The 10,851-nt window shown below is 41.1% G+C and overlaps 1 protein-coding gene across 1 annotated transcript; it reads left to right on the top strand.

Moving 5' to 3' along the window:
* The first annotated feature begins 6 nt into the window (after window positions 1-6).
* SPRYD7 (SPRY domain containing 7) lies at window positions 7-9,206 on the top strand. The gene is made up of 5 exons (XM_015619635.2): window positions 7-78; window positions 1,299-1,415; window positions 4,317-4,483; window positions 6,109-6,211; window positions 8,689-9,206. The coding sequence occupies exons 1-5, from the start codon at window positions 45-47 to the stop codon at window positions 8,784-8,786; spliced, it is 519 nt and encodes a 172-aa protein (XP_015475121.1). The 5' UTR covers window positions 7-44; the 3' UTR covers window positions 8,787-9,206.
* The last annotated feature ends 1,645 nt before the right edge of the window (window positions 9,207-10,851 follow it).

Genomic DNA, 10,851 nt, shown 5'->3' with positions numbered 1-10,851 from the left:
CCTGGTGCCGGGATGGCGGCGCCGGGCACATCCCGCTCAAGGAGATGCCGGCCGTGCACCTGGACACGCAGCGCATGGGTGAGCGGGGCAGGGCCGCTGCTGCCGCCGGGCGGCTCCCCGGCGGGCAGGGCCGCAGCCCCGGGGCGCGGCACGGGGTAACCGCTGGGAAAGTCGTTTTGGGGCTACTTCTTTAGCAGGAATTAGTAGTTTTAAGGGAAAAGAAAAATAAAGAAGCTTGGTTTAAAAGGTGGCTTAAAGTAGTTCGGGTTTAAGTGCAGTTGATCGGCACAATGAGTGTGTGAGGTGCCCGAGGGGGGCTGTCGTGAGCAGGGTGGGCAGGGGTGGTTCTGAGCCGAGGGGCTGGGTTCACAGAACCACAAAATCTTTGAGGTTGGGAAAGACTTGTGAGGTCATCGAGTCCAACCTGTGACCCAACACCACCATGTCAGCCCAACCAGGTGCCACGTCCAGCCTTTCCTTAAACATCTCCAGGGACGGAGACTCCACCTCCAGTCAGGGCAGTGGAGATGAAGAAGGAGCCAGGCCATGCAGTCTTGTCCTGCTCTTTTGAGAATCACCGTTAGCCTGAGCTACCCACAGAACCGTGCCCGGGCTTTGTCGGGGAGAGAAGGGTTCAGGGCCAGCAGCAGCAGAGTGGGGAAAGGGCTGGGAAAGAGTAGGTACGGTCCAGTGCTCGAGCACAGTTGTTAGCCACAGCATCCCATGTGCTTGGGAGGACAACAACAGTGCCTAAGCATGAAGTAGTCCAATGGAGAAGGAAAATTTAGCCGAGGATTTTTTTTCTCTCTCTATTGGCAGGCACATTTCTAATAGAAGAACTATTTCAGAGACTAACTAAACGCCTTGCAATTCCATCAATCATTTCTACCCGATATGCTTTTCCTTTTTGTTGCAGAATGCTTTTTCTCCGATGTTAGAGAACAGAGTTCAGGGCTTTGGTCTCACAGTGAACCCTTTCTGACTAAATTGTAAGTTATGCTTCTGATGTGGCTAAGCAAAGGTTGTAATCAGCATGGTGCCATAAAGCCCGAGAGGTGAAAATTAGATCAGCTTATAGATCTTAAATGAATATACCCTAGTGGAAAAGTGAACTACTCTGTAAACAACCTTCCTTCTCTTGCTTCAAAGCAAGGCCCATCATCATATTTTTCACAGACTAATGAAGCTTTTACTTGGGGCAGAAGTAGCAAAAACTGGTCACAATGTTTAGAACTTTTGAGGCTGTTTTCAGATGTCTAAAAATGTTTTGAAGTTCTGTGGGGTTTTTTTTCTTGCAGGAACAGATGTCGTCATTGTTAAAAATGGCAGAAGAATATGTGGCACGGGAGGCTGCTTAGCCAATGCACCTTTGCATCAGAACAAGAGCTATTTCGAGTTTAAAATCCAGTCCACAGGTTAGTCAGCAAAAAATATACAACTTTAAACTTGCCTGCTGGTGGCAATATCTCAAATGCTTGGCACATGCATCTTTCTAATTGCATCCTTGAACTTGTGAACATTAGAGAGATTTATAAGTCACAGTGTGAAAGGAAATTCTTTTTTTTTTTTTTTTTTTTTTATTTTTACTCTAAAATATTAAGAATCATAGTAAGTGTATTACTAGAGGAGTGCAAATACTAAGCCCCTACATTGTTTTGTATGCTTTTATAGCCATGTTTTTCAGGTGGCATATTTTAGAAATTATTTTTGCTCAATAAATGCTTATGACCCCATAAAACACTGTAGCTACGAAGTATTTTTAAGGGAGTGCAGTTTATCCAGTGGTATTTGTATTTATTTGTTTACCCTTATTTGCTCTTAGCAGTCACTGTTTGCCCAAGCAAGGGTAATGCTCCTTGTGCTACCCTTTGCTATTCAGATCAAGTGTGAAGCACTTGTTCTGACACTGCCTTATCCAGAGGAGCCTTTCAGCACCTTGTTCCTTTATTTTGCTCCTACAAATATGGTCAGCTTCAGTACCAAAGAGAGCACTCCAGGCTTGCTTGTATTCTAGCATGAAAAATCAGCCTTTTAAAAGCTGCTAGCAGGCACTCTGAAAATGAAGCTGTGCTTTCTCTAAGTGTGTGTGGGGAAGGAAGAAGAAGGGAAGTGCTAGTCTAGAGGCAGGCCTTAACTACCAGCTGAAGCTTGATGCTGAAATTTTTTGGGTAAGAGTTGTTTGCCTTCAGGTGGGTTCATGCAGGCAGCATGAACACAGATCTGCCCACAACACCTTGCAGTCCAGCTAGCTGGTTAGTTTTAAGCTACATGTAAGCCCATATCCATCTTAAATTGGCAATTTTATTTGCCTTTATGTTGGGAAGAACCCATTGCATGTGGTGTTCATACATGGTCGCTATTCACATAGATACGTATCCATGTTCTTACACTTGAGAAACACAGGAAATAAACTCTCATGGTCCCTGTGAGCCTTTTTTCCTCTATTCCTGTGCTCCAAGGCAGGAGAACTCTAGAAGACATAAAGTAAATCTTTGATTTCCAGAAGTGTCCCTGCACAGTCAATTAGAGGTTATCTGTGGGGTCATCCTGACCATTGTAAAGTTTTCTGAAGTCAAATTACACTTGTCCTTTTCATTCTTAGCATGAAAATAAATAATTCTACAGTTTCATCTTTTGAATATAAGTTTCTTACATTTTTGCCTCATTTTAGTCTTCTCTAGTCTAAGCAGCCCCAGCTTGTTGAGGTTTTTTTCATTGTTGTCTTATAGGTGAAGTTTTTACACTTTTGATTGGTTTTATGTTTTTTTCTACAATATCTCTAGTCAGTCTAATCTGTCTTGAGGTACAGTGCTTAAAATGGATGCTCTGCTTCAGCTGCAACAGTAGATGACCTCATCTGTTTTATATGTGCCACACATCCAGAAGTTTTCCACAGCAGTAGGGCGCACTCGCACCCAGCAAGTGGTCTGTGAACTGGTTACCAAGCCACTACTGTACCTGTGCCACTTAGTGTTCTTACTTACCTGCTCTTCTTCATAATTTACTGGAAACAGATGCACTTTCTTTATTTCTAACCAGTTAGTGAGGATCACTTTAAACTCAAGGGGCCTCTCAAGAGCTTGCAGTCCTGTCAGGCTGGGATTGACAACTCATTTAATCAACACATTGTCAAGTTATGCAACTAATTGATGGGAATACAGAACAGTATCTGACCTTATGCATTCAATGCAAAACCTCAAACCCCACTTGAGTCATCTCTTTTGATTTGACAGGGTGCTACTGATGAGTAATCCTGGAATAGTTTTCTAACCACTCGTGCCTTCGTATTTCTGTAACTGTCTAGACCATGTTTTCATCATTTGACTATTTCAGTGTTGTATGAGTTTCAAAAATAATATCAAGATCTATAATATTAACACTTTCTTTTCTTCCACAAGACTAGTCTAACTAGCTGAAAAAGGAAAATTTGTTGTTTACAGATCCATGCTAGTTGGATTTATTTTTTGTATCCTCCTACAGTCTCAGAGTTTGTTTTCAATATTTTTCTGGGAATAAAAGTTAAGCTGAGTGGTTACAATTCTCTTTTTCAGGGATTCTTCTTTTTCAAGATAGATGCTGTTTGTCTTCAGTCTACTGTGGCTGCTTGTGCTGGGTCTGATCAAGATGAAGTTAATTATCTTCATAGCAACTGCTATGATTCTATGTTTTAGATTTGTGACCAAAGCAATACTGATAAAAAACCAATACTGATAACACGCCAATATTTTAGCTGTTGCTGAGCAGGGTTTGCACAGCATCAAAACCTCCTCTGTTTCTCACTCTGCCCCTCCAGTGAATACAATTAGGGTTGCATAAGAGCTTGTGAGGGGACATATCCAGGTGGATGACCCAAACTAGCCAAAGAGATACTCCATACCACATAACACCTGTCTTGTTTAGGACAGGAGGGGATTTAGGGAGATTAGCCATCTTTTGCTTGGGAATTGACAGGGCATCAGTCTACCCATGGGAAGTGGTTAGTGACTGCCATTGCATCACTTAGTTTTGTTGTCTCTTTCACTTCTGCTTTACTTACTAAACAGTTTTTATTTTTAGCCACAAGTTTTCTAGGTTTTACTCTTCCCTTCCTCTTCCTCCATTCCATGGGGGCTTAGAGGGGGGAGAGAATGACTGGCTGGATGGTGCTCAGTTGCTAGAGCTAGCAGAGTTAACCTACAATAGTTCTGATATTCCCAGGAGATATTTACTGGTAGTACCATCATGGCATTAATTTAAAAAACAAATTCTTTATCTGTCCTGTTTCAGTCTTCAAAATAACATATTTTTTTCCTTACTGTGTTAATGTCACATTTTAGGGATTTGGGGTATTGGAGTTGCAACCCAGAAAGCAAACTTGAATCAAATTCCACTTGGTCGAGATGTCCACAGCCTGGTGATGAGAAATGATGGAGCTCTTTACTATAACAATGAAGAGAAAAATAGGCTACCAGCAAACAACCTTCCTCAGGAGGGTGATGTGGTGGTGAGTTTCTTAAGGCTTGCTTCCTCACCTGTTCCCAAATGTCTCTTATTTACAGCTCAAAGGTCAAACTGACTGTTTTAAGTCAAATTGTTCAGTTTGCATCTCCCAGTTTGGAAAGTGCTGGGATTTAAATTCCTTCTGACTTTGAATGGATCAGCAGCCTGGATATGGGTGGACTTCACTCTTGGTATTGATGGGTTCCTAATGAGGGATGGACTTGGACAGAGTTTGAGAAATAGTTTCTGATATTGCAGTATCTGCAGATATTGCAGTATCTATCTGACTGACAACTCCCATCACAAGGATCTTATGTTATTTGAGATGGGACCTGCCCGAACAAACTGTGCTGGAATGCATTACATGGCTATGCACCATGCCCAGATGAACTCAAGATCCCTTAGCTAACTGGTTAATGATTAGAAAGACAGAGGGGAGCAGAGATGGGTCCTGGGTGATAAATTAATTGTATTTTTAGCTGAACTTCTGTAGTTTGTGGGGATATTAAGTGGGGAGGGGGAATGTTCACTGGAAAAATGATTGAGAGAGAATTTCATTTTCTTGTACCTTACTATTTCAGGTTTCTCAAAACATCCTTAAGTGACTTTGAACAAAGTATTTTTTTAGTACTGTCATTTTCTCCATGTCCTCTTACATATTTTCAAATGTAATGACAGCAATGCAATGAAGCTGAGACCATTTATCACCCCCACTTTTTCATGCTGGGTAACTTGCCTATCTATAGCCGCAGTTAGAAATGCCATCTTTAGAAGCCCCAACCAGCTAAGGGTGAGATCTGTACCCTTTACCCTCTGATACAATACTGTTCTTTTAAACTGTTTTTTGATGGGTTGCAGTCTGCTTCAGGGTTTGGTGAACTAGCGTGGTCTGAACAGCTTCAATTAATCACAAAAAAACCCAGACTGATGTGTTACTGCTAACTCCCCCTTTTCCATAAACATCAAGTTATTTTGTTCTGTCATGAAAACAAATTTTTGAAGTCCTGCATGAGCACCCAAACTGTCACACTCAGACATACCAAAGCAGTGAGAAAAGTCCTTTAGCTACCAGATAAGTAATCTTAAGTTACTATCTTGTTAGTGTTTGCCTTCTGCTCTGTGGTCAGCATATTTATAGCATTGTGTGTGAAACCATGGTGTGTTGCTGCCAGCAGAGTAAATGAACTGGGAGAGGTATCCATCTGGAGGTATGGAAGGATGAACTCGGTTCGTGGCATCATTAAAAGTTATTTCTGTGAGAAGATACAAACAAGAACATTTCAAACCACCTCATACTCAAAATCATTGAACACCTTATGTTTTTTTAACATGGTGAAGTGTAGAAATTTGTTTTGTAAACTCAGTAAGATGCAAAGCATACTGTGCAGTAGTGTGCTGCATCTCAGTTGAGCAGGCATTAAGGAATCCTGAGTGTTTGAAAATATGGATGTTACTGGTCTTCTATGAACTTCTAGTCCTTGGCAGGAATACGTCAAGTGAGTTTGTCTAGGATGCCGTGGTTTGCATAATGGTGTTAAAATCTGCCTGTGGCTAAAGTGAAGTAACAGTCTTATGCATGTAAACTTGTTGATGCTTTTTTTTGTTGTGTTAATTTTCTGTACTTTTTAGGGCATTACATATGACCATGTAGAATTAAATGTATATTTAAATGGCAAGAACATGCACTGTCCAGCTTCAGGAATCAGGGGGACTGTCTATCCAGTGGTCTATGGTAAGTCAGAGATTTTCACATTGCTTCACATTATAGAAAATATTTTCATTCCAGTTCTGTTTTGTGAGCTGTGTGTTCCTCTCACTTAAATGAAACACACATCAATCGTCTATTCTTGGCAACTACAACAATTAATTATATGAAAATGCAAACCTAGGAAATTCTGAAAGAATATTTTTGCCTAATTTTTTAATGCTGCTTAATAGGAAAAAAAGCACTACTTACTAACTGCTTAGTATCCACATTCAGTAAGCTGAGGAGTTGCTGCACTCAGTCTAAAAGTGCCAGGTAAAAAAAAATATGAAGCAGATGGTAGACTTGTGGGTTAATCTGTTTTATCTATGAAGCTTGATACTTGTGCCTTTTAATTTCACATCATAAATGCCTTCAGTGTTACATAGCAATAGAATTGTTGTTTGCATTTTCTTGAACTTCCTGTGCAGTTTCTGCCCACTGCTGCTTGTCCTATTGCTTGGCACCACCAAGCAGTGCCTGGATCCACCCTCTTGGCACCTCCTCTTCACTTACTCATAGACATTGAGGAGGTCTCTTCTCAGTCATCTCTTTTCAAGACTGAACAGGCCTAGCTCCCTCAGCCTTTTCTGATAGGAAGGATGCTCTGTTCCCCTCATCATCTTTGTCACCATCATCTGGATCTGCTCCAGGAGCTCCATCTTCAATTTTTCTGAGCCTCATCTAAGTAGTAGCCAAAATCATTTTGGTCTTCAGCATTACCGTTAGCTATGTGATGGGGATAATTTTTAATTTCATGGTGGGTTCCTAATGAACTGTTCATAATGGCATGGCATATTCCCATTTATGTCTTGATACATTTTGATTGATACGGAATTTTATGAAGAGGAAGAAAATACTCCAGATGTGTTGTAGAGTCTTCGCAGTCTGTAAATGTAGCTGGTGAATTACTTGCTTCCAAGCCGTAAGGGGGGACGTTTTATCTGGTCAAGTTGTGATGTGTCCTTCAGCCACGTGATGGCGCTGCTAAAATGCTGTGGCAGCTCGGCGGGATCAACTCGTGCCGAATCTCCATGAACAGCAGCACAAGAGTTACTGTGTCGCTGCATCTTCCCCCTGTTTTGGAACGGGTCTAACACAGCATGAAGAATGAAAGTTGCTTTCAGAAAATACTTGGTGACATGTTAGCCAACTGCTCATCTTTTTTCTCTGACCAAAGAAGTTCCGTGCCTGGGGAATGCAGTGACCTTTTGTTGCCTGGCTCTTTTTGTCTTCTTCCACAAGTGGGCATAATTCCATCATAATTACCATGTCTCCTACATATAGCTATAAATTGAAGCCTGCAGGTTGTTTTTGTACACTACTTATTTGGTAGAAACTTCAATTATAAGTTTCCTTAATTTAACATGAACTTTTAGTCCTGTGGAAGGATTTGACCACAGAGAGGAGCGTTTCTCAACAATTTCAAACATTTACCCTATTCAGAATAGAACTATAGGTATCTTTTTAAAAGGACCATGATAGATCAGGCAAGCACAGTGTCAAGCTTGAGAAGATAAAACAAAAAAATGGGCATAAAGGTTATTCCCTACAGCAGCTGTACCTCAGGCACTTTCATGGAAGCAAGACATAAACAGTGCATAAGCACTAGAGAACTGTACAAACACACTGATAGGAGTTTTCACAAAGCCTACGTGGGAAAAAATTCTGACCTTGTCTCTGAGATAGCTAAATTCCTAAATACAGAGATAAAGCTTTTCTTGTTTGAACTAATGTTGATAGTCTGCCAGGTTCATCTCAGAAGTTGTCTTTGAAAGAGACCTTGCTTTTCTGACTAGATGGGTGTTTCAGTTTGCTAGTGAAGTACACAAAAGTGTTGCTCTGAAAATACTCAGCAGCTTCTTCTTTACATTCTACATTGAAATTGCTGTTGCAGGTGGGTAGATTATGCAGGGAGTCAAAAACTGGGAGAAGCTCTGTAAAAAAACCACAGTAACTTCTAGCTTCAAGAAGCTCTCTTTGGATCATATGCTAAAACTGATGGTTTGATACCAACCACTGCAGACATGTGAAACGTTGTAAACCTCCAGAAATCCATAGTAGACAGCAGAATTAGGAACAGAAAACTACGCACATGAAGAGGTGACATCCCTGCAAGCTTTATCTGGTAGCAACCATAATCTGTGTATTTCTGGAGAAATGGAGTAGAAAATTTGGAATCAATAGCCTGAAGCTCTGCTAACACTCTCAGTGAAATTAGGCATTCTCATTGACTTCACAAAGGAGCCATTAACCAAGTAAACAGCAGAGAAGAGAGATGGTTTGTTCTCCTGGCATAAGGCCTTACCAAATTCATTGAAGAGATTTCTTTTAATCCTGTATATGTAATGGATGTAATGGAGAAATTCTTTGTAGTTTGAGCACAGTCTATTAAGATGGTGTAAAAGAGGATCAGACTGTAAGTGTTTCTTCTCTAATTCCTTCTTTTTGGTTTTCTTCTGCAGTTGATGACAGTGCCATTCTGGATTGTCAGTTCAGTGAATTTTATCATACACCTCCACCCGGGTTTGAAAAGATCCTCTTTGAGCAGCAAATCTTCTGAATGTCTTCATACTGAGAATTTGCACCCTGCACTGTTACAAAAGCTTTGTCATCTTGAAGCCTCACTTTATTTTTAGGAAACATATCTGTATTTTTAGTAAGTACTTGTGACTGTTGTCTGCAGAATAAATATGTTAACTGCAACACCAGGTAAATGTGTTGCAAATAAGAGTTTTCTGGCATTGTTTTGTGGTTGAAAATGAGTGTTTTGGGGCAGGGTTTTTCTCTGATTTGTACTTGATGCATAAGAAGACGAAGAGATTTTGCTGATGTCAGTATTACATTCAGTATTTTGAATAAACTAGAGCTCTGTAAGGCAAATAGTTCTTATGCATATGATAGCTATGGAGACGGGTAGTTCTCATGACTTTTTCCCCCCAGCCTTTTTCTCACAGAAATAATGTAATTTCTTTAAAAGATACACTGTGTTTCTAGTCTGTGATTTGGAGTTGTGGTGTCCCAGTTGTGCACAATGACTAGCAGCTAGATCCTTTTATTTTGGCAAGGTGTAGGTTAATCCATTCCCTCAAACTTAGACCAGCAAATACAACTTATCTGTTTCTTCTAGCTTTTCATTTGCTTTTATTGTGACCAAAAAAATTTAGAATGTTTTCTAGTAATACTTTTTTGTTGAACTTTAAAAAGCAAACCTGAACACTACCTGTGTGTCTGAGGACCATCATGCTCTGTTACTCTGGTAAGAGAGTAAGTACAGATCACTCAGCTTGGGTAAGCAAAGATCCAGGTGAAGGGTATGAGATGTTACGGTGAAGCCTTACATCTCAACTGTAAATTAGATTATTCTCTTATGGAATAGCATATTTAATTTCTTTGTGAATCATTTATAAATGGCTAAGACATTGTTCTAAAATGTGATGCCCTTGAATATACATTGTGAGATGCTATTTTTTCCCCTCTTGTCATATTTAATATACTTCCTAGAAGAATTTTTATTGTAAAAAAAAATCTTCATACTGAATGTTTGTGTTTTGGTTTTGGCCTTTCCTGGATTAATGTGTTCTCATAAATGATTTTATTTAAATATTTTTAGAAATTACCTTATTCTAAAATTTTCAAATACAAACAGCTTTCTCAAAGCCTTTCACCTTAGGATTTACTGCACGTGTCTTAATTCTGTGGCCTATGTTTTCCTTCCTTTTAGCCTTGCCATCACGTGACAGTATTGGGTAGTCTATTTTCAACCTTGTCAGCCATTATGGTGTAAACCTTGGGAGATCAGAGTGCAATTTTATCATTTCCCTTTCAAATCTGCTTAGATCAGAGTAGGGTAATGAGAAATAAAACCTAAATCCTGAAACACCTTCACCCCACCCCTCCCTTCTTTCTGGGCTTAAATTTTTTCCCAATTTGCTCTACCTCGTTCCCCTAGCAGCGCAGAGGGACAAGGAATGGGGGCTGTGCTCAGTTCCTCACATGTTGTCTCTGCTGCTTCTTCTTCCTCAGGGGATTTACTCCTCACGTTCCCTTTTCCAGCATGGGCCCCTCCCTTGGGAGGCGGTTCTCCAGAACTTGTCCAATGTGAGTCCTTTCCATAGGCTGCAGTTCTTCATGACTTGCTCCGGCATTGATCCCTTACAGTGGATGCAGTCCTTCAGCATGGGTCCCCATGGGACCTGTTCTGGGTCACAGCCACCTTCGGGCATCTATGTGCTCTGGGTGGGGTCCTTCACAGGCTGTATTTCTGCTCCCCCTTGGATCCCCATGGGCTGCACAGGGCACAGCTGCTTCACCATGGGCTGCACCAGGCGCTGCAGGGGAATCTGCACCTCCTGCCCCTACATTGACCTTGGTGTCTGTGGGGCTGTTTCTCTCGTTCTCATCCTTCTCTCTGGCTGAAATGGAGCCGTTTTTCCCCCGCACCCCTTCTTAATCTGTTATCCCAGGGGCTCTTCCACTATCTCTGCTGGGCTTGATCTTGGCCAGCAGTGAGAAGGAGAAGGCACTAATAGGACAAGTCAGTAATTAATTAACTGTAGATCTAGTGTTGGGAACATCCCTTAAGATCCTAATAGACAGGTTGTGGTGAGAGCAGACAGTGGGGTGGG

Source organism: Parus major, chromosome 1 (genome assembly GCF_001522545.3).
Source record: "Parus major isolate Abel chromosome 1, Parus_major1.1, whole genome shotgun sequence".
Taxonomy (NCBI): domain Eukaryota; kingdom Metazoa; phylum Chordata; class Aves; order Passeriformes; family Paridae; genus Parus; species Parus major.
Note: the sequence above shows the minus strand (reverse complement) of the source record. Positions and strands in the feature narration are given on the sequence as shown.

Excerpts from the sequence above, each read along its gene's own strand:
- SPRYD7 (XM_015619635.2), top strand. The coding sequence starts at position 45 with ATGCCGGCCGTGCACCTGGACACGCAGCGCATGG. Across the intron at positions 1,416-4,316 it reads GTTTAAAATCCAGTCCACAG|GGATTTGGGGTATTGGAGTT; the intron begins GTTAGTCAGCAA and ends GTCACATTTTAG. Across the intron at positions 6,212-8,688 it reads TGTCTATCCAGTGGTCTATG|TTGATGACAGTGCCATTCTG; the intron begins GTAAGTCAGAGA and ends TTTCTTCTGCAG.